Raw genomic sequence first — 23,506 nt, forward strand, 5'->3', positions numbered from 1 at the left:
CCAATCATGCTCCAGATAGAAGTGAATCCACAACCTGATTGGCTTACAGTAGAATTCCGGAATTAGCCAATCATGTGCAGCCCATTGTGTAAATAATATATATAAAGCAGATACTTTGAGGGGACTTTGATTCATTCCTCCTCACCACTATGAGCTGAATAAAGAGCATGAAATCACTTTGCGACTCTGAGTATATTTCACATCCGCACATGCGGAACCTGGGAAGTAACTCCCATTAACGGGGAACTACCTCCCCCATCCCGGTGAGCGTAGGATTACAGCCTAAACGGCGGATTTCCCCCCACCCCCAACCGGTCTTTGCAGGCATGCTAAAATGGAAGGTTTGGGCACTGATATCAATTGCGGAAGCATCCGCAGCAGACGGTGCTCGCTCTAGATCTATGCAGAGAACCCGGCGCTGCGATGGGATCCCGGATGCGTGGGGGGACAACGTACGGAAGATTTCTCATTGGACGCCGAGAAAGCGGAGAAGGACCCATTAGATTGAACTACAGCTCCCAGATTGCTCTCCGCGGCCACTCAAGGCAGTGTAAAAGTGACACAACCCTCCTGTTATGCAAAGCAAGGGAAGGCTCAGAACTACGTTTCCCAGAGGGCACCGGCTGTGTACAAAGATGTCCCTGGCCTTGGACAGGGGAGCTGTTTGCACAGAACAGAACGGCAGAGACTGACAGGTGTGCGGACACCTGGATGAGGTCTGTTTGGAGAGCCTCCGGAGGTAAGTTTGACCTGGAGAAAGAGGGGCTGTAAATAACGGGGGCTCGGTTTGCATAGTATCAGGTTCTACGGGCGGAAAACTGACAGGTCTTTTCGTTTTCAGTTTTGGATGAAAGCAAAATCAGGTTGTGGCTCAGGCAGGGCGCGGGCGCGGGTTTTACGCATTACAGAGCTGTGCTAGAGAATCTTGTGCATATGCATGGTGGAATATAAACTCTGTTCGTTTTCGTACTGGTGATTACAGACCCTCTAAGTGTCCCTATTTTCCAGGGACATCGCTGATTTACAGAAGCTATCCCAGTTTCTGGTTTGATCCCGGAATGCCCCACTTTTCCTTAGGATGTCCCTATTTTCATTGGAGAAATGTTGGTGGGTTATCCAAAGTTATCCGACCCCCGAGCCATCTGAAGGCAATTCTGTATTTTTTTTTTAAATGTTTAATGTTTTATTATGTTTTTATATATGTTCAAAGCTGCCCAGAGTGGCTGGGCAAACCCAGTAAGATGTGTGGGGTATAAATAGTAAAATTATCATTTTGGAATGAGATGTCCCAATTTTCATCAGAGAAATGTTAAAGGGTATGTGATTATATATAAACCAATTTACCTGGGGATAAGCACCCCTGAACACAGTGAGCTTTACTTCTCAGTAAACACAGAAATATATTGTTAGCTATAATCCAACTCAAGATTGATTGTGCCCCCTCTTTTTTAAAATAGTGGATGAAGTTAAAACAGTGCTGCAAAAAACTAATGGTATATCTTGTTGCACATGTGGACAATGAAAAATGATATTCATTTAGTACTGCTAAGAAAATACGATATGCTCCTTTTGTGAAATGGATGTATCAGATAAAGAAACTTAATAAAGATTTAACAAGTAAAATGCAAATGGTTGCAGGTTCAGTTTCCAGAATCTCCCAGCTAGGGCTGGAAGAGACCCTTGCCTGAAAGAACTGAGAGCTGCTGCCAGTCGGTGTCGACAATATTGGGTTTCCATTCTTCCTAAGTATCTTTGTTATACCTGAATACTATGCAAGAGAAGCTACTTAAACAAGTGATAAACCTTGCAGATCTAGGCACCACAACTTCTAAAATTTCATTCTTCTGTGACACAGATTCACTGGTGATTTTCAGACTGTGTTGTAGGAAACCATAGGATTTCTCAAAAACTTTTAAGGATTTTTTTCAATAAGGAAGATCAGTAATAAGAGACAAGCTTCCCTGAAAGGCTCCAACAACCTGCAGCCATAAGAAAATCTTAAGTGTTGGGGTGTGTGTGTGTGTGTGTGTGTGTGTGTGACTATTTTGCTCACACAAGTTTATGGTGAAACCCAATAGGCCCTGTAAGTACCGTGAGCTCTAATTTGCATCCCAGAATGTATTTCAGTCTCCTCTACAATATTTTTGGGGACCTGGGACTCCATAGCAGACAAGTTGATGCTGTAGAGATTTCCTAAATGTTAAGAAAGGCTGAAAACCACTGGTATATTCCAGGAGGGGTACAATTCAATAGTGTCTCACCAAAGGCTGAACTGTTGAAAAGCTAAGAGTTGAATACATATATGCTTGTGTGTGGAATTGGGATTTTAATCCACTTTTTGTGATGATGACTCTGAGATGACGGATGGGTTGGTATTCCTGTTTAACATGGAACTAAATACTGGCCTGTGTATTTCCTCTGTCCATGGATTGAAATGTTTTCAGGAGAGCATCGGTGCAAGTACATATTTACTCAGAAGTCCAGCTGAGTTCAAATGGGTCTTATTCGCTGAGGCAGCAGCGCTACGCAGCCTTGACAGAAAGTGCTGTTGACTTCAACCGCTTAGTACTTGAGTTAATATTGGCTTTTATTTATTTTCTACAAAGGGGATGCAACCGAATAATGCAGAGGCTATATATGTGCTTGTGTGTTTGCTCCAGACTGGAAACATTGTAGGATTGCAAGCCACCTGATTATTAATTTCCCTGTCACCTTTTTACAAATATTTACCACAGCTTTCAAAATAAAAGGGCAATGTAGTTCTCAGGTTTGGCTTGTTGGCACGGGGTGGAGGAATAAATATTTCAACAGGGCGAACCATATGCATGTGTGTCTTAAGACAACCTGCGAAAAAGAGCAAAAAGCAAACGAGCCACACATTGCGATGCTCTTAATTTTTATTTTCATTTGTCAAAGCAGGTCTGTCAGAGACTGAGCAGGGGCGTCTCCATAGCAACGCTGCATTCCCCCCCCCCTCTGAGGAGCTTCCCGCTTCCGTCTCCTCCTCCATTACTGCGCTTGCTCTTTACCTCGGGGAAAGGAGTGGAGGGGTGAGAATCCGCGGAAGGGCGCATGCGCGTTTCCGTCATACCCAAGCCGGCCGTCTCGCTCCTTGTAATCCGGAGAGAGAGGCGGGGGGGGGGTGCCCGGTGCGCCGCGCCTGCGCAGTGGCTTCCCGGTCGGCGCTGCCCAAGGAGCTTGTTATTCAGCTCAGTCAGCCTTTTCTGGCGGCCGGGGCAGCTGCTTGTCAATTGCTTGGGTCGGGTCAGCCGCCGCCGCCACGGACTCCGAGCGCCCTAGGCCGGCAAGTATCGAAGACCCCGTATATATGTGTGTGTGTGGCTTGCGACACACCTTTACCCTCCTCCGCCTCCCCTCTTAATTCCCTCTTCTGGGGCTCCCCCCTCCCCGGTCCCTCTTTTCCTAGTTGCAAGCCTAGATTGGGGACCCTCGATCCGGTTCCTCCATGCCTGCCTCCTACCCACCCAACAATATCCTTCTACCGTTTCCCTTTTGGGCAACCTCACACCTTTTTCCTATTCATAATCTTAACCGTAATAATTTTATTATTTATACCCCGCTCCTCTGGGGTATAATAAATTACCTCGTCCTTAGAAACACTCTCTCTAATAATTGCATGCAATTGTGACTCTTCTTTTCGTTTGCTTTAATAACACAATACCACCCTTTTTATTTGTGCTCGCCATCCCATCTCTTCTCCCTGGTCTGCAATACATAACCTCAGATCTTTCCCCCTATATAAACCTTACACTCCTCCTCCAGTTTGTTGCTCTGGCACCTTCTCTCTGTTTGCTCTGACAGGCATCCTTCTGTCTTTTTCTGTTTTGGAGGACCACAAAACACACACCCTTCAAACCTTTTGTTTCTATTCCCATGTACACCCAAACCCTTTAAATCTTGCATCTGTCCCTGCAATTCAGCACCGCTGCACCCAGTTCTCCTTGTCTGCTGTGCTTGAGCTGCCCCTTTTCTCTCTAACTAATTTAGCTTCAACGCTGGACTCTTACCCTCTTTTTGCATCGTCCCCACACTCCATTCCCATCTTTTTCTGAGTGGTTCTGAGATCAATTCTCTGTTGAAGTGTGCAGCTTTATTTTCTCATGAAATGACCTAAATTGCCATTTTGAGGTGGAGCGGCTGTTCCTTGGCAGGCAGGTGCTAAAGGTGGAAGATGGGGTGCATATCACTGCTGATTGTTTTATGATTTTCTGAAACTAGCACCTATTTGTATATATTGTCTAATTTATAAGCCCCACCCTCCACCACATGGTTCCAGAGTGGCCTATTTGCCCTGTGTGAAATCTAAGCTTCTGACAGCAGCAATGAGACAGTGCAATTCTAACCATACATACTCAGAAGTAAGTTCTGTTGAAATCAGTGGGACTTACTCCCAGGTAAGTGTGGCTAGGATTTTAGTTTAAGTATCGCCACAGCCACAAATTTGCTACATGGGCTTGGTTCTCTCAGCCCATCATGGCTAATATGGGAAAAATAATACTAATGTACAAGACAGGGCCAATGTAAGGATTACTAAGAAACTTTCTCCAGGTTTTTTTAAAGTATGATATGAATGCTCACTATTATCATTAAATTGAAGTGTAGCTTTAATATGGTAGGTCGTGTTGTGTACATTATTTTAACTGGAGCACTCGGCAACTTGCTAGGAACAGCACAAATTCTTTTTTGGCAAGAGGATGAATGGATAGTGAGATCAACACAGTAATTTTGTTCTCAAGTAGGATGATTCAGTGAGCTGTGCTTGCATATTGTAGTCCCTAGTCATATACCAGAGATGGACAAACACTTGTTTCAGACTGAATAGCTTTTGTTAGGAAGAGTTAATGCCCATTAGTGAGGACCTGTGAGACCCTATAATACATAATTATGCTTTGCATCTAACTATCAAAGCTCCTTGCAGTGATGAGAAAGTAGTGCCATCCTTGTTTAAAATATGAACAAGCTGGGGCTTAATTTGGAAGGGATTTTAGTTGCCATTCAATATGTGCGTATTCAGAACTATGCTCACTAAACTTCATGGAATTGCTGTATATGTATGGGACGCTAAGGCCAAATTAATACTGCTCATTTTAAACCAGTTTGAAATGGATGTAATGAACCCAGATTCTCCAGTGGGGTTGTGGGAACAGTAGTTTTATGAGAATGAAAAACTTATTTGCTAACAGATTCTTTGTACCTTCACAGAACTATGCTTCCCATGGGCTCTGGATGGGAGCTTTCAGCTAACTGTGTGTAAAACTGATATCAGTCTGTAGTAGTGCAGACATACCCTAAAGAGAAACTTTCTAATGACGTAGAGGTTCTATGTCTAATTGTTCACTTTGGAGTGACTGCGCCATTAGTGTGGTCTAACTAGTCTAAACCTGTGCTGAGCAAATGAGACACAAAGAAAACACACACACACATTCTGCTCTGAACAGGAACGTGTGCTTTCCTGACACTCCTTCTAATTACCTCTTGCTGAATGCTGGAGGCAAAATGTGTATATGAAGGCATATATTAATACGGAACTTGAGAATCCAGTGCAAGACTAGGAACAATATGATTTTGTTCAAGATGAGTCACAAATAGTTTCTTTATAAATGCCAGTTGTTTGCTTTTCTATTTTCTTTATCTACAAACATTGCTAAGTAGAATGATTTCACTGATAGAGATCACGTTAGTTGTGATTTAAAAAAAGGTATAACTTGCTAGAATGGTGGCTCTTATTTACTTGAACTACAATGGAAATAACATTTCACACAGAGCTGATCTGACTCTTTAGGTAATTCCTGAATTGATGGCATTTCCAGTGATTTCAGAAGCCTGGTAGTTTTTCATTATGCCAAACCACACAAACTATAGTTTGAAAACAATGTTTTCTGATGCTAGCTTCCCAGCCAACCCCAAAAGATAGTTTGTCAATTCAGACACCACCCTAAAATACATTTGACAAAGCATTGTTAACCATGTTTGGATGCCTGAATTCAGCCTTAGTCTAAATATTAGAAAATGCATTTACTCACAGTTAGCCCAGATTACATTTCCAGTGGTGCTCTTCTGTCCGCTCCCCCCCACCTTGATTCCCTGTCTGCTGTCTAAATGTAGATTGTAGATTACTTGGGGCAGAGGGCTTTCTTTTTTTCTTTACACCATTTTGTCAAGTGAGATGTACAGTGAGCATGCTGTGTGAAGAAGCAGCACAAGGAGCGTACAACACTGACAAATTAGGACCTTACATTTTATTCAAATTTCATGCGCACTAGAATCAATTGCTTAGCCATTTTGAATATGGAAGACTTTTATTTCCTTTTAAGTGTTCGCTAATTACAGACATCCGTTTATCATTTGTTGGCTTCAGGTTTATTTTCCTCAAGGAGCCTTTTCCGTTGTGTAATGGGATCGCTATACGCTTTGCCACCTTCTGCACTCACAATAAGTAGTCTTTGTGGTTAGGTTTGGTCACTATTTTAGTCTTAAAAGTGCAACGACATCTATGAAGCATTGCTTTGTTTTATATTATGTGTGTAATTTCATAGCTGAGAAAGCGGAGATCAGAATAAGTATGTGAAATACACTTTTCAGGGTGTGTCTGTTTTGTGACTCTTTACTTCCCTGCCTCATTGGAACATATGTATTATTTTTTGGGTGAAGGGAAAGAGTGATGTAGCGATAAAGGGAGATTTGGAGAGTTGGTTTAAAGGACGCAAATGGTTTGGACTGGTTTAGCATGTGGAGGAGGGAACTGCATGTAGGCATTAGTTCCCCACTTATGATGGAAACCACCTCCTGAAATTCTCCCAACATGCTTCACATCACATCACATCACCCCACACCCAAACCACAACAGCTGAATGCTTGGGCAGTGTGTGAATGCCCAATTATTTGTGGTTGTTACGGCAGCTGGAATGTTTTGCAGAATCTTTGACATTATTCCTTGAGTGTAGGTTGCAAGCAGCAAAGTTAGAAATTATCTCAGAACTTCATACAAACCAGGCATCTCATTATCACTGATATAGTCTTGGGAGTTGGAACACTTTTAAATACAGTGGTACCTCGGGTTACATACGCTTCAGGTTACAGACTCCGCTAACCCAGAAATAGTGCTTCAGGTTAAGAACTTTGCTTCAGGATGAGAACAGAAATCGTGCTCCGGCGGCGCAGCGGCAGCAGGAGGCCCCATTAGCTAAAGTGGTGCTTCAGGTTAAGAACAGTTTCGGGTTAAGAACAGACCTCCGGAACGAATTAAGTACTTAACCCGAGGTATCACTGTATCTGTTATGCACTGCAGCTGAGAATGATTCAAATGAATGCAACTGTTTTATTTATAATCCATCACAAATGCGTTTTGTTTCTTCAGTAATGGCAATCTCTGCTTTTCTCTCTCCTATAAGGCTCGACCAGTTTTCCACTTCTTCACAATGAGACAGTTCTGGCTTCACTTCTTCCCTTCACCCTGTAGTTGATAGTTCTAGATGTGGAGGCAATGCTGGAGTAGAGATGGCAGACAGTGTCAAGATCTTCCTTAATGATCTCATCAGGGTAAGTGTTTCCTTTTCATTATGGCCATCTATTTTTAAAGTGTGTTTATAGGCTAAAATTTGATTCCAAATATTTCCAGTTGGATATTAAGATTTGTGGGTTCTAGTTTTCTAAGGTGCCAAGCAAGCCTCTTTCTCTCAGGCAGCACAAGCAAGGAGAGAGCTCAGACCCTCTGGGGCTATTTCCATCTGGAGTTGCATTTTTGGTGGGCAATAAATGTGATGGTAGAGTAAAATCGTTCTTAAAGCAAATTTCCTTGGGGTCTGATTATGAAGGGCTATTCGAGCTGATAATAGGATTGTTCATACAGCCATGGTATGGTGCTATAAGATTAGGCTATCTGGTGTACCCTTTACCCTTCTTACACGCTCTACTTATTTAGCTCCTGGTTTGTGGCAAACCATACGTCTGAACTGGAAAACTGGTTTACACTTGCCCTCAGAATTTGATTGTGGAAACCTGGCTTGAAAATCAAGAGCAAACCACAGTGTAATACCCAATGTAATACACAGTGTAATATACCCCTCCAGATATTGCTGGTCTCCAACTCCCATCTCTAACCTTGTGGAAGATGGGCGGGCATGAATTTGAGGCTTCATTTTGCTTTTTCCAATCTTGTCTCCAATTATGATTCCATTTACCTTGTTGCCCAAGCATCTTTGGTTCCTTTCTACTTGATTCAATCAGCTTTCCCATCTTTCTCTATGCCACTGCCATACTCCGACTGTTTTCTATTCTTTCTAGGTTTTTTTTGTCTGTACTCTTATTTCACACTTTGCAACAACCAAATGTGCTTCACACTGACCTTCCCGAATTTCATCTTGATATAGTTATCTCTGTGCAGCATTCTGCTACCAGTATTAACCCCCTTGCCAGCTATTTTGATCTCATTTAACCACTCCTCCGTTGGTTTTTTGTTTCGTTTTTTGCATCCAATCTGTTTTCTGCTCTTATTTGGGAACTTCTAGAGGCAGCGTTTTGTATGCCATAAGAGTTCTGAACTGTAACACTTTACACAAGTTTGGGGGTGTTGATCCCAAAGCCAGCTGTTGATGGTTCAGGTATAGTGGTATCTCAGGTTAAGTACTTAATTCGTTCCGGAGGTCTGTTCTTAACCTGAAACTGTTCTTAACCTGAAGCAACACTTTAGCTAATGGGGCCTCCTGCTGCTGCTGCGCCACCGGAGCACGATTTCTGTTCTCATCCTAAAGCGAAGTTCTTAACCCGAAGTACTATTTCTGGGTTAGCGGAGTCTGTAACCTGAAGTGTATGTAACCTGAGGTATCACTGTATTGCCTAGGTTGATTCTGCTAAACTAATACAACTACCTTTGCAGGAAAACAAGAACTAACTCTAAACCCCTTTGCATAGGATGTACCTCTTGAGTGGCTTCCTAGTTTGGCACTATCATTCCCATTGGCAGGGAGATTTAGAAATGCTCATTAATAGCTCTTCATGGTTCTGTCACAGCTTATCTTTCACCCCTCATTTTCCATCAAGCCCTTTCTTTCATCCTCTGCTCTTTATTCATTCTACAATCCCTTATTCTTAAAACCAGCTCTGCCTCTTACTCTTGGAACTCCTTCCCAGACAATGCCCACAATACTGTTTCAGTTTCTATCCACAGATCTGTTCTTAATAGCAGATTCTTCTCTCTCACAGTCCTAAGCATTCTAGATTTTTTACCCCGCCCCCCTTGTTGCTTTCCCTACCCTCTCACATCACGGTCTTGCAACCCAATCATGTGCATCTTTTCTCAAAAGCAAGGCCTGTCTATTTTAATCAGACTTAGGACTCGGCTACATTAGTAAAGAAAAAGTGTTTTATATGTGTTATAACACTGTGCAGTCTGGCCCGCCACAAGGTCTGAGGGATGGTGAACTGGCCCCCTCCTTAAAAAGTTTGCTGACCCCTGGACTATACAAATCTTTGAAGGAGTAATAGTTTGCCAAAAGAGAAAACAAACTACCCTCTGATGTCATTTTCTCTGAGTCCCTGGAACATTTAATCATTTTATTCTAGGTCACTGGGTAGCTAATACTAGGTGTTGCTCATGGATTAATCTTTGGCTAAAATTGAGAGTGCTGGAGCTCCTGCTTGGCTAGAAAGCCATTGGCAGACACCCAGGCTTGTCTTCTGAGAAAATGTTAGAAGGAAAAAGAAAATGTAATGCAAGTATCTGAGTTGTCCCAAACACTTGAGCTGTGGTTTGCTGTATAGTACAATGGACTATGTGTGTACGTTGATTCCATTATTGCAGTACGCAGCTGTAAGATTTGGCATTAGGCTTGTCATACAGCATCCTGAAAACAAAATCTGTCTTACGTTGTCATGTTTCTAGACCTCTAGGCTTGGAAAATATGTTCGAAAATGTGTAGATAATGTTTGACTGAAGTTTCAGAAATCCAGCAGGCGTTGCAATAGGCTTTCCAGTAGCTGGAGTTGCCTATTTCTGTGTAAATTCTCATGGTTTAGTTGTCCTACTCCAAGTAGGTTTCCCCAAGTAAACCTTCATTTCAGACTCTTTCTTTCCTCTACTGGAATTTGGTCAATAAGATGGGAAGAGGGTATGGCTCATCTTTGAGCTGGCAGAACAAGTGAGTCTTCCTCTTTCTTCTTCCTAAATTCATCCCGTAGTTCATAAATCAGAGTTGTCACAAGGTTATTGATTAATCTGTAAAACTCACCTATTCAGTTTTCTTTCCACAGTTTCTCCAAAACTTACTGAATTTGGGCCTGATTACAGTCATACCTCGGAAGTTGAACGGAATCAGTTCCAGAAATCTGTTCGACTTCCAGAATGTTTGGAAACCAAGGCACAGCTTCTGATTGGCTGCAGGAAGCTCCTACAGCCAATCAGAAGCCGTGGAACCTGCACCGGACGTTCGGGTTCCAAAGAATGTTCGCAAACCGAAACAATCATTTCTGGGTTTGCGGCATTCGGGAGCCAAAACGTTCGAGTCGCAAGGCATTTGGCTTCCAAGGTATGACTGCATTTTGTCTCTCTCTCCCTCTTTGTATAGGGAATTAAAGACTCCATATGGGGGATCTGGACAATCTCCAAGTTGGATGCTCGAATCCAGCAGAAAAGGGAAGAGCAGCGAAAAAGAAGAGCAAGCAGTGTGCTTGCCCAGCGAAGAGCACAGAGTGAAGAGAGGAAGCAGGAGAAGTGAGTTTGGGAGGGTTTGGAGTTTGATCGCGCTCCCACTTTCAATATAAAAAGATAAGAAATATTTAACAAACCAAAGTAGGAATGCCTGGAAATATATAGCAGCACTGTGGGATATATAGAAGTTGGAACCATGTATTTTATACACGCAGATCCCACTTACCAAACACAATGTTTTCCATGGAGATCATTTGTTAGGTGAGTGTTTGCATAATGAGTCTGTGATTTCCATTTCCTATGGAAATATTTCTAAGCCCCCCTCACCGCTTTTTCAGTGGTTTCTTCCTGAAGCGGTTGCAACCAAAGGAGAAAAAAAAACAATTTGCCTTATCTCTCCTGCTCTCCAATTCACTCAATCCCTCTCCCAACCTCCATGATTTCTGCCTGAACTTTACTGCTACCGACAAGGGAAAAAACATAGAAGGAAGAAAACTGGCTGTTCAGATAAGTGAATCTATGAAGTGTATAGCGAGACTTGGGCATAATGTATGGATAAGTGAATTTTTGGATAGTGTGTGTGTGTATAGCAGGACCTGTGTGTATTTCTAAATATGGTGGGCTTTTGGAAAAAGAATTAAAAAGTAGATTTACTTTTTACTACTTGGAAATGGGTGTCCTGGTGGTCTCCCATCCACAGAACTGATCTGGTCCACATCTGCTCAATTTCAGCATCTAAAGTTATCAAACCAACCACTAGGTTGTGGATAAGTGGGAATTTGACCAGAGTAATTTAAGGTATTTATTCTGATTTTTTCCCTGTTTGAGAGAGAACTGGGCAGAATGTACATTCACATCGTCACTTTTCGGAAGCTCTCACACATTCCCCTTGTTTCTCTTTAGTGAGCCCCGGATAGTAAGCCGAATAGTTCAGTGTTGTGCATGGAATGGCGGTGTATTCTGGGTTAGTATATTTTTGTTGTTTTAAACATCAGAACATCATTGAAATGATTGTGTACATGTTTGCTGGCTTGCACGTAGGAATCTTGCAAATCGGGGAGCAAACCAATAAGTGACTTAAATCTTCCGTGTTAGATTGGTTTGCCAATGTTTTACTATCTCAAATCAGATTTTATTTTTTCAGAGGATTCCTGAAAAAGGGATTTGGATATGCGGCCTACTTAATTCTTCTGCTGCTTTGTTGCCAGTAATCATTGCCGGCTGCCTTCTGGCCTGCCCACAAAATGTCTATGAGCCACCAGAATGTCTAGACTTACATTTTTGGGGAATCGTTGCCTTCATAAACCAGTCCTTTCATTTGTGAGCCTATTTCTCAAACCTCAAAAACTTCTGCACATTCAGATCTAGAAGTGGTCTTGGGAAGAACACCACTGAACTGAATTGTGTGTTAGAACCAGCTCAGCCTTCTGACCTTGTGGTTAGTATAATGGATGTTCACAGCCTCGATTCATTGTGGGTTTCAAATTTCCATTTAGAGTGTGTCTTGGCTGGTGAAGTTTTAGTATGGAAGCACTAAAAAGGAACCCATCTAATATGGATTTTGGCTGTATTTAGAGGAAAAGTCAGAACGCTACTCCAGGTGTTATTTTGTTTTAATAGAGCTTCTAGCTCTTTGTCTGCTGTGTGCATGCAGACATATTAAAGTGCATAGGCAATGCAAGCTTAAGTGATCAGGGGGCAGAATTTGGGGACTATGGCAACAACCATTCCCCGCCCCCAATGGCGGCCGTCTCTGTAACTGCCTCTCCTTAAAACAGGGGCAGGGGACCTTTTGGCTCTTTCCAGAAGTTGCTGAATTACAACTCCCATCATCCCTGGCCATTGGCCACACTTGTTGGGGCAGATTGGAGCTGTAGTTCAGTAACTTCTGGAAGGCCAAAAGTTCCCTGCAACTTCCTTAAACAACAACAAAAAAAGAGTTGTTCAAGGTGCTTCAGATCCCAAAATTAGCCAATATGATTCCCTCCAGATGTTTAGCACTACAAGGTGCATCAGGCCCAGTCTGCATGGCCATTGACCAGAGATGATAGGAGAGTTGTAGTCTAAATCTGGATTGCACCACATGAAATGTCTACTGTAGGTTCCATGTCTGGTCCTTCCTTGATAGTTAGGCTGTAGTGTTGATGGTCTAGCTTTATGCAACTCCATCTGCGTCCTTCATAATTCAGAGCGGATTAGCATATGCCTGTAGAATTCCCAACGTCTGTCGCTTTATGCTGTTCCCCACATACATAGAGATGCAAGTGCAAGGGGTTACTTTCTGATAGTGTTTGCTAAGGTGCATGGGCAATACCTTGTGCGTGTGTCTTCTTGTACACCTGTCTGAATGTGGAGAAGAATAATACACACCTGGAGGAAACTGTAGACTTTGAAAGGGTAAACTAATTTGCAAATACCGTATTGGCCTGAATATAAGCTTCACATTTTCCCCAAATTCCGACCGCGCAAAGTTAAAGTGTGGCTTAAATTCACGATCTTACAAAAATTCGCGACCTTACAAAAACGATATAGCTGCTGAAACAGACATATGGTAAAACGGAACAAAAAATGTTTTCTTGCCGATTTGCGAGCTTGAGACTGTTCATTTCCCATTTATGGGTGTGAGTGCCTGCGGAATTGTAGCAATTGAATAGCGATTTGTGATTTTAGCGATTGTACGATAACTTTTGCAGGCTTGCAAGATTAAAGGCTTAAATTTACACGGTGTTACAATTCTACCAACTGCAGAGATTTTCAGCCTGTAACCCAATTTTAAGGGGGCGGCTTATATTCGGGTATTGTCTTTTTTTCTCCCCCCCCCCCGAATTTTAAAGGTGCGGCTTATTTGCGGGTGCGGCTTATATTCGGGCCAATACGGTACAGTACTAGAGATTTCAGAATTATGGCTAAATTGTAGAACGGAGCATGTCTGTATAAACATGTTAAACTGTACTGATTTCCTTCTTTGCTTATTCTTCTTAGCTTAGTCTCCTCTTGTTCTATCAGGTATTTATACCTGTTCTTCAGTCAGCCACAGCACAAATAATCGGTAAGTATTAGAAGTGCCTTTTATTAGTTGCACCTGGTATGACAACTTTAACTGTTGACCACAGTAGTTCAGGCACTGGTGACTTCAGTATTGAATTACTGCAATACCGTCAGTGTGGGGCTTCCCTGGTGCTTGACCTAGAAACTTCAGTTGGTGCAGAAGGCTGCAGCGTGCTTGCTGATGGGAGTGAGACCCTATCAGCATATATCCTCTGTTCAGAGATCTGCTGTGGTTGCCTATTGGTATCAGGCTTTCCTGTACAGTTCATTGGTGCCTGCTTAAAACATTCTTGTTTAGGCAAGCCTATCCTGGCAAGTAGGGGCGCGGGTGGCGCTGTGGGTTAAACCACAGAGCCTAGGACTTGCTGATCAGAAGGTCAGCGGTTCGAATCCCCGCAACGGGGTGAGCTCCCGTTGCTCAGTCCCTGCTCCTGCCAACCTAGCAGTTTGAAAGCACGTCAAAGTGCAAGTAGATAAATAGGTACCGCTCCGGCGGGAAGGTAAACAGCGTTTCCGTGCGCTGCTCTGGTTCACCAGAAGCGGCTTAGTCATGCTGGCCACATGACCCGGAAGCTGTATGCCAGCTCCCTCGGCCAATAAAGCGAGATGAGTGCTGCAACCCCAGAGTCGGTCACGACTGGACCCAATGGTCAGGGGTCCCCTTTACCTTTACCTATCCTGGCAAGTAAATGTTCATATGTTTTTGATCTGTTTTTTAATGTTAAATTTAGTTGCCTTTAAATGTTTTAAACAGTTTTATTGATAATTTTAACATTTCTTGTAAACCTGTTGGAGGTTTCGCTACAATCAAGTGGTGTATATAAATAAATTTCCTTAAATAAATTAAAAACTGCCTGGAGACAATTGCTTGCATCTTGGTTAGCCAGTCATCAACTCATGGCAACGAGAACTGTGTGCCCGAGGGACCTTGGACTTGTTTCAGCTACTAGCTCTGCATGCCAAACCTCTTTGGAAACCGATGGGAATCTTCAAAAATAATTGGGAACCTGGTATACAGGGGTCTGCCATTCAAAAGCGGGCTGGGTGGGAACTGCTAGCTTTTGCCATCTCCTTCAGTGCACCTAAAGTAGCTTTTTGGCTCCTGTCACAAGCCTTGTAGAATTCACAGTACTTTGGTCCCAGACATTGGGTGGCTGATTTTTGTATCTTTGTCTCTGGAAGGTGACCCCTCCTTACACGGTGATGTCTGGTCCTGGCTGGAATTTATCCTCACCTCCATCTTCAGTGCCCTTTGGGTTCTTCCCCTCTTTGTGCTGAGTAAAGTTGTCAATGCCATCTGGTTTCAGGTAGGTGACCTTGCCAGAAAGATGTTACTCCCTTTTGTGCAATGCTTGTCAATTGATGATTTCAGTGCTTATCTCACCAACACCAAAATCTTGTACTAATTTATTCAGAAATAAGAACACTGTATTCAGTGGTGCTTATTCTCTTGTAAGTATGTTTAGGATTGTAGCTTAAGGGTGTATCTCATTTGGCTGGTCCATATCTATTTATATCTGTATATCCACACACACAAACTACGCGCGCACACACACACACACACACACACACATACTGCATGCAAACTTGGATATGCCCACATACATCCAGTATTTTTAAGGCCGCTCCCCCTAAATCTGCTGTCCCAGCTTGGTCCCCTTTCGGGGTGCATACTGCAAATTCAGCAGTATGTAAAGTGAAAATGGATACATGTCTGATTATGTACAGATGATGTGCACCTCATGATTGGTTGTGAGCGGCCTGGAGGAGGGTGGGATCTCATCAGTTTCCAAAGCGGAACAAAGTAAAGTGATGGTATTAGGAGAAGTCTATTACTGCCCTTACTGCCACCTGTTTTGAGTGGTGTATTGAAAGCTTTCATATTTCATTTCATTTCATTTTTTTAAGGATGGGAAACAGCACCTTGGAAGTTAAAGCAGCTGAGTTAAAATGCAGGACAGTAACAAATGCTACTGACTCTTACCTTAGGAAGAACTTGAATGAAATCCTTGGTTTTTTGATGAGATATTCTGTGTTTTCTTTTAAAGCAAACAACTACAGATGTTTTACCCAAGATGGTTTATATTTACTATGCCTGTTTTTGTTCCTTGTACAAGCTGATTGTGATGACAGTGGTCCCAAGTAGTGAGAGGATTAAATCTTGTCTTAAGAAATCAGTTTTGCAAAAACATTTCCCTGTGTTTCAGGACATTGCTGATCTGGCTTTCGAGGTGTCGGGAAGAAAGCCCCAGCCTTTCCCCAGCGTCAGTAAAATCATTGCTGACATGCTGTTTAATCTCTTACTGCAAGCTCTTTTCCTCATTCAGGTAAGAGCAAGGAAGGCCTGGCATCTCTTAAAAACAACCCAGTTACTTAGTACCATCAGTATATGCAAATGTCTGGCAAATTTAAGACTAAATAGAACTTTTAGTTTCAGAAATATTGGAGAATACTTTTGTTTTTATGAATCTTTTATTTGTAAAGGGAATATTTGTATGAGTTAATGCTTTATAGTCCCTTTAGAGCTGCACTGTATCTTTGTATTTTTGTCCTTCCAGGCTGCGAAGCTTTATGGTCTACATTTTCTATTCTTTGTTTCTTTTCTTTTTGCTAGATTTGCATCGTTGTTGTTGTTAATAAAATAAAATTAAAAAATAGCAAGGAAGGCCTGGACTCTGGCTGCACAGACACTTAACAGAATAGTAAAGAATGGGACCCGAATATCACCTAGGCCTTGTACATCCACACTGTACATGTAAAGTATATTTATACCACTTTTCGCAGATCTGACTTCTCCCAAGCATCTTGGGAACTGTAGTTCATCCCTCACAAATCTGACAGTTCCCAGGATTCGGAGCGGGCGGGGGGGAAGCCATATGCTTTAAATGAATAGTGTGGATGTGAGCTATGAGGCAAAACCTGGCATCAGTCAGGCTTTTAAGAGACCAAACTGTGCATTCAGACCATGAGGTACCTAAAGTAGAAAGCTGCTCAGGAAGCTGCATGCAGGTAAAATATTTCCAGAAGACTCAAGGGTGTGAACTGAGTACCTCTCCTGCCACGCCGCTGTAACGTCTTAAGAATGATTACTTAAGCAGCTGTTGCCTCGCAGGAATGATGGCAGGAATGATGGTTAAACTTTAGTGGTGCCCAAATGGGTGGCAATTAATGGATGAGAGAAGCAAAAGCTTCTAGTCCCTTCATTTTTTGCTTTTTGGGGGCTAAATGATGGCGCTTCTGTTGTGATTGGAAGGCACCTGCTTTGCAGATAATAATGCCTCTTTTTAAGTTGATTCCTTCTTGCCTTCTGCAGGGAATGATTGTAAGCCTGTTTCCCATTGATATCATTGGCCAGTTAATTAGCCTGCTTCATATGTCGCTGCTCTACTCACTGTACTGCTTTGAGTATCGTTGGTTTAACAAAGGTAAGTGCTTCTCTTTGCTTCCTTATTCAAATAGCTGAGTTTTCTTTAAAGCTTTGGGCCGGTCCATACATATTTACCTTTCTTTTGTGCCTGGGGTCTTCGTGGCAATTGAGGGTGACTTGCCGTAGATTCTGGCGTATTAGACGACTGGGCGTATAAGACAACTTATACGCCCAGTCTTATACGCGGCAGCTTCGCTGGGCAGTGGTAGTGGGCGGCGGGCTCTGTGCCGGGAGGAAACTGCCCAGCGATGCTAAGCCGGCTTTGCTGGGCGGCTTCCTCCCGGCGCAGAGCCCGCCGCCCACTGCCGCTGCCCAGCGAACCCATACCCGGCGTATAAGATGACCCCTGACTTTTTAGAGGATTTTCCGTGGTTAAAAAGTCGTCTTATACACCGGAATCTACGGTAAATGGAAGGGTCTCAGCACCAGCCGTCGAGATTTATGACACTGTCATGGGAGCTTTTAGCGCAATCCACCCATCCCATGTGCTTAATGGATATAAATGTTACCACCACAGATGAGATCTTGATCATCTATGAACTGTCCCTCTGGTGGTGTGTCTAGGATGTTGGGGTCAGGTCAAGGTCAGGTTCATTTCTCTGCTGCTCTGCAGAGCAGATTGGGAAATACCTTGAGAATGTTGCAGTATTTCAGTCTAATCTACTTCCCTGTGTATCTGAAGAAGTGTGCATGCACACGAAAGCTCATACCAAGAACTAACTTAGTTGGTCTTTAAGGTGCTACTGGAAGAAATTTTTTTTTTTGTTTTGACTACTTCACTGGGTTATTGTGAGTTTCTTAAAATGTCACTCTGAACTTTATGGAGGAATGCAGTGTGTGTGTGTGTGTACACTTATCCAGAACTAATTCCCGCAAATTCATTGAGACGCATTCCTTAGTAAGTGTGCCCCAGCTGTGTGCTGGCAAAAGACCATACCACAATGTATGACCCAAGTTTTTGGCATCTTTGTGAAACTCCCAATTGTTGCGAAACACTGTGAGTTCAACTGCACAAGTTTGCAAATGGCATTTGAGGGACTTCCGCCCTTTTGATGTTGCAGAGAGATCTTGGAATGTGAAATCCAGTATCTATGTGTCTTTGCCTTCTTTTAACCACTTTGTGATTGGCTTTTGTCATGTCAGGAATTGAAATGCATCAACGATTATCCAACATTGAAAGAAACTGGCCTTATTACTTTGGATTTGGCTTACCACTGGCCTTCCTCACTGCAATGCAGTCTTCTTACATTATCAGGTGATTTGTTAGGATATATTTTCTTTGGATATTACAGCAGGCAAATGTAGAATCAAATGTACACAAGATAAAGCAGTGGAACAGGAAGGGAGGGTGTGGGGTTAAAACAGCCACCCCCGACCTGGTGCCCTCAAGATACTTTTGAATCCAACTTGCATCATACATTACTATTGACTATGCCGGCAGGGTCTGATGGGAGTGGTAGTTCAATAACTATCTAGGGGGCATCAGTTTGGGGAAAACTGTGATGAGTGCAACTAATATTGAGTGAATGATAAGAAAACAGGATAGATGGTACTGGTGTGGGGCAGGGAGATAAGTTGTAAAGACAATTTTTGAGTCTAGGGCAGGCATCCCCAAACTCGGCCCTCGACTGCAATTCCCATCATCCCTAACCATCTGTGTCCCTCGAGTAGGATTAGTGCCTCTTAATTGTTATCTCAAATTAGTGTTGGAGAATATTGGGTGTGGGAAAAGATCTTGATCGCTGACCAATTTTATTGTTGGATTTCTTAACATTAAAAAGGGCTGCAGCAAAACGTTGCAAGGAAAATGATTAGACTTGCTTGTGCGATAAGAATTTGCCCTGAATTTGCGTTTGCATTTCTCTTGCCTCTGCTACCCAATTCTGCAATGTGGATATATACTTGTGTTCAACTTGCACAATGTTATTTGCTCGTAGGTCGACTTTCACAGATCTACAGAGATACCCTTAGCAGTAGTTCTGTAAACATTGCTGCTGCATCTTGTGCCAATAGGCGCACGTGTGTGAACAGAAACCATCTCATAATAAGAATGCTCTGATTAATTTCTTATTTCTTTTCCAGTGGCTGTCTGTTCTCCATTCTTTTTCCTCTGTTTATCATCAGCGCCAATGAAGCAAAGACACCAGGGAAAGCATAGTATGTATTCTCTCTTCCTGTATGAAATGATGGAAAAGAAGTCTACCAGTTGGCTATGAAATCTGTTCAATTCTTCACGCTGCTAACTGCTTCTTGCCATCTTTGTGATTTAGTTTAACCCTCTGTTGGTGAACTAGATAACTTTGGGAGCCCTGACAGCAAGTTTAACATTCTCTGTATTCCTGATGGGCAGTGTGGGGTGTGCTTGCTATTTGACCAGCAGAAACTGGAGTGTTGAGTGGAGAGAGAGTCAAAAGAGGCATTTATCTTCTGTGTAGAGTAACCGGGACAGAGTTAAGATTCCCAAAATGACTACAGGTGCCACTTGCGGAGACGAATTTTGTGGAATGCTGAGACTTGAATCTCAATAAAGCAAATTACATGTTGCTGAAGACACTATCCTATCTGATGCATACTGTAGTGTATACAGTTGCTCCCAACTGTGCTCAGCTACAAAGATATTTAAACCCTGAATGTCCTACAGTCTGCTTATAAAGTACTTCAGTTACGGCTGCATGAAATGCCCTTAGGCTGTGTTATGGCCCTTAGAGTGCACACACATAGGCATATTTTGTATGTTTTGTGTTGTGAACTGCCTTGTGATCTTCAGATGAAGGACAGTATGCAAATTAATTAATTACCGTAGATAGTTTTGAAAGTGTTACTTTTAGACTGCTTGGAAGTAGGGCTGTAGAAAGATACTTGCAAAAGGAGCATGTGCACCTGCGTATAAGATTTCTGAGTCTAAACAATTGCACTCAAAAGACAGAATTTCAGTGCTAGGTCCCCTTAGAACAGGGCTGAGAAACCTTTTATTTTTTCAGCTGAGGGCTGCATTCCCTTAGGGCCAGTTTTCCAGAGGCCACATGCCAGAGACAAAAGTGGGTGGAACAAAGTATGCGATTCTTACTTTTGTGCAGTGGAGCTTCATTCCAGCTATGCAAAATAAGAGAGGATTCTGTGCATGTATATGTACATGCAAACATGCACTCCCTCTCCAGGCAAGCAAGAGAAATCTTCAGTCCAAGGACACATGCCAGGCATGCAAACTAGAGCATGCCCACTGGAGTGTGGGCCAGGGCGAGTGAGGGGTGTGGCTTGGGGAGGGAGTGGCCTGAAGAGAAGCACATGAATTGTGCTCTGTTTTTTCATTAACTGATGCAAGGCAGAACTCGGGCAGTGAAAGGTCAAAGTGCTCCGTTCATATTTTGGACCAGAAAGCCTTTGGCTGGGAGCTAATAGCCATTTCCTCCCCTCTTGTGTTCCAGCCACTTCCAGCTGCGTCTCTTTTCCTTGGTGGTCTTCCTCAGCAACAGACTCTTTCACAAGACGGTTTACCTTCAGTCTAGCCTGAGCAACTCTGCTTCAGCCGATCGACTTCAGCCCTCTCCACACTCATCACCTGCCAGACAAAAGGCTGCTTTGGCGCACTGAACCATAACCAAAGCAGAGGGGGGCGGGAAGAGTACTGTTCCTGGCTGCTGTATACATGGTCCTTTGGTGCAGGGGAGGGCAGTCAGTGTTCTGCCAAGGGGCTTGTGCATCCTCCTCCCCCCTCCCATCCTTGTCGTGAGCCCCAGTTGAACACCAGCTCTGTGTCACACTGAGCATGTGGAGTAAAATATTGGGGTGGGGGAGGGAAGGGAGCAGTAGAGCCTGGGTTTTTTAAACACCTTTTGTGAGTTTTTCAAAAGCAAGGTTCTTTGCTTGTTTTCACAGCATGCAATGAACCTGTGTCTATACTGGTTGGTGTTTTTTTGTTCGTTTGTTTTGTTTTTGATACTTCTCCACCTGACCCTGTGCCATTTCCCCCTCCTGATGAATGATTTTTTTGTAATGCATATTTTGTCGTAGCTTTGTGATAACGCTGATGGGGTCTTTACGGTGAACCGCACCAGGAGTGTTTGGGTTTTCTCAATGATCGTAGTTCTTTGTAATAGCATATAACTCAGGTCAGGATTTTGTAATCCCTGTTGTGCTGAAATGAAAAGTGGATCATGTAGTTCTAGGTTCAAGATCAAGACACAGAGTAGGAGGATTCCGCCCTCTTTTTTTTCTTTTTTGGTATTTGGTGACATCTGTACAGTTCTTTCTGCCAACTGACACTTTGGTAGTGTCACTTTAAAGGACCTTGATGAGTGCCACTCAAACTGTTTTATGCTGGAAGGGATCTGCTTTGATGGATGAAACAAATTCCTAACCTTAACAGCAGAATGTATGGATTTTTTTTTAAAAAAAACCTACATCCTTGGAGCCCCCCCCCAAAAAAAAACAAACTCCTTCTGAACTTTCAAAGGGAAAATATGAAAAGTGTACGGGTAAGTTCAGACACTGAAATGGAAACATGTTAAATCTGTGGCTGGGGTTGTAAAAATTGCATTGTAATATTTTGTTAATGGAAAGAGGTAGATGTGTGTAAAAATTAGTGTCTTTATAGATCCTGGTGGTGTTTGATGGCAAAAACCACAATGGCAGTTCCAAAGGATATCCACGAAAAACAAGAGAACTCTTTTTCCTATAGCACTTCTGTACAGGGTTTCAAGAGGTGTCACTATCTTGTTAAATCTAGGTATGGTGGGTGTGCATTTGCAGCAAAAAGATTTCAAGTCACAGTTAAGAGGCCTCCAGCTCATATGCAACCTGCCTGATCTGCAATTGTTGTCCCAGCCAAGTCAGAATGATGTATGCCGAAGAGCTCCTGTGTGGTTGTAGTTGCAGCTGAAACTAACTGCTAGTCAGCTCAGGATATGTGATATTTGTATGTATCCGTCTGTCTGTGTGTACATATGTAACTGTGTATACACAAAGGAAGCGCAAATGATCCTGATTTTAGACAGTGTTTCTCATGCATGTCAAGACTTCTGTAGGGCCGAAAACTATGAAATTCAAAAAAAGCCCTTTGGTTTTTGCAGAACTGAGGTCAGTCTACAGATAAACCTTTTCTCTAGTATTTTCACACTGAAATAATAAATTAAAATGCAAAAAAACTCAACAACCTTACACGACCTTGAATTGATTTTGTGATTGAATTTTGAAGCCAATTTCATTGTGGTGCTGATACAGGGGAGAACTTGGAGTTGCACTCACTGCCAATTTCTGTATATTTTGGAAAGTTGCATTTGGATACCTTTGAACATATTGGGTTGTATCCAGTTAAGTACTACTCATAGTAAAAGGTAAAGGTACCCCTGCCATACGGGCCAGTCGTGTCCGACTCTGGGGTTGCGCGCCCATCTCGCTTAAGAGGCCGGGGGCCAGCGCTGTCCGAAGACACTTCCGGGTCACGTGGCCAGCGTGACAAGCTGCATCTGGCGAGCCAGCGCAGCACACGGAAATGCCGTTTACCTTCCTGCTAGTAAGCGGTCCCTATTTATCTACTTGCACTTAAGAGTGCTTTCGAACTGCTAGGTGGGCAGGAGCTGGGACCAAACGACGGGAGCTCACCCCGCCGCGGGGATTCGAACCGCCGACCCGACGATCGGCAAGTCCTAGGTGCTGAGGTTTTACCCACAGCGCCACCCGCGTCCCACTACTCATAGTAGACCCATTGAAATTAATTAATCTAAGTTTGGCATGCCCATTAACTTCAACTAGTCTATGGTGAGTAGGACTAGCACTGGAAGCAACCCAGTGCAACCACATTTTGAATTATAGTTCCCAAGATCAAGGAAAAAACAGGTTTTCATTTATTCTTGGATATACAATCGTACCTTGAAAGTATAATGGAATCTGTTCCGGAAGGCCGTTCGATTTCCAAAACATTCAAAAAGCAAAGCGGAAGCTCCTGCAGCCAGCTGGAAGCCCTGTCAGATGTTTGGCTTCCAAAAGAACAACTGGAAGCTGGAACAGTCACTTCCGGGTTTCAACTGTTTGGGAGCCAAAACGTTCGAGAACTAGGCTGTTTAACTTCCAAGGTACGACTGTAATAGGATGCCATTTGAACTAAGATGGTGGACTGAACCTTTCAAAACTGCACTTATTTTTCGGTTTCTTAGAACTCCCAAGGCTGATAGTGAACTAATACTTCTTTTAAAATAGGTTTTCTTAAATTGTTTCTGTACTTAAAGATCTAATGGCTCTGGTTGTCTGAGACTACACAGTCCTAAGTAAGGAGGTAGACTCCACCGTGGGAGCAGGGCCTGGGCGGGAGTGTGCTAAAGTTCTGTCTAGTCCTGTTACATGGGATCAATTCCAATCTGTTACCTCCG

The 23,506-nt window shown here is 43.0% G+C and overlaps 1 protein-coding gene across 2 annotated transcripts; it reads left to right on the top strand.

Moving 5' to 3' along the window:
• Window positions 1-568: 568 nt before the first annotated feature.
• On the top strand, window positions 569-22,298 carry EI24 (EI24 autophagy associated transmembrane protein). 2 transcript variants are annotated; one of them, XM_083589004.1, is made up of 11 exons: window positions 569-739; window positions 7,413-7,560; window positions 10,584-10,729; window positions 11,570-11,630; window positions 13,649-13,715; window positions 14,897-15,021; window positions 15,922-16,041; window positions 17,028-17,139; window positions 18,285-18,396; window positions 19,224-19,298; window positions 20,567-22,298. In XM_083589004.1, exons 2-11 carry the CDS (start codon window positions 7,519-7,521, stop codon window positions 20,730-20,732), a joined length of 1,026 nt encoding a protein of 341 aa, XP_083445130.1. In that variant the 5' UTR covers window positions 569-739; window positions 7,413-7,518; the 3' UTR covers window positions 20,733-22,298. The 2 variants fall into 2 exon arrangements, with proteins under 2 accessions (XP_083445130.1, XP_083445131.1); XM_083589005.1 differs by lacking the exon at window positions 569-739 and adding an exon at window positions 2,925-3,304.
• The last annotated feature ends 1,208 nt before the right edge of the window (window positions 22,299-23,506 follow it).

Source organism: Podarcis filfolensis (assembly GCF_964270895.1).
Source record: "Podarcis filfolensis genome assembly, chromosome: 15".
In the NCBI taxonomy this organism is placed as follows: domain Eukaryota; kingdom Metazoa; phylum Chordata; class Lepidosauria; order Squamata; family Lacertidae; genus Podarcis; species Podarcis filfolensis.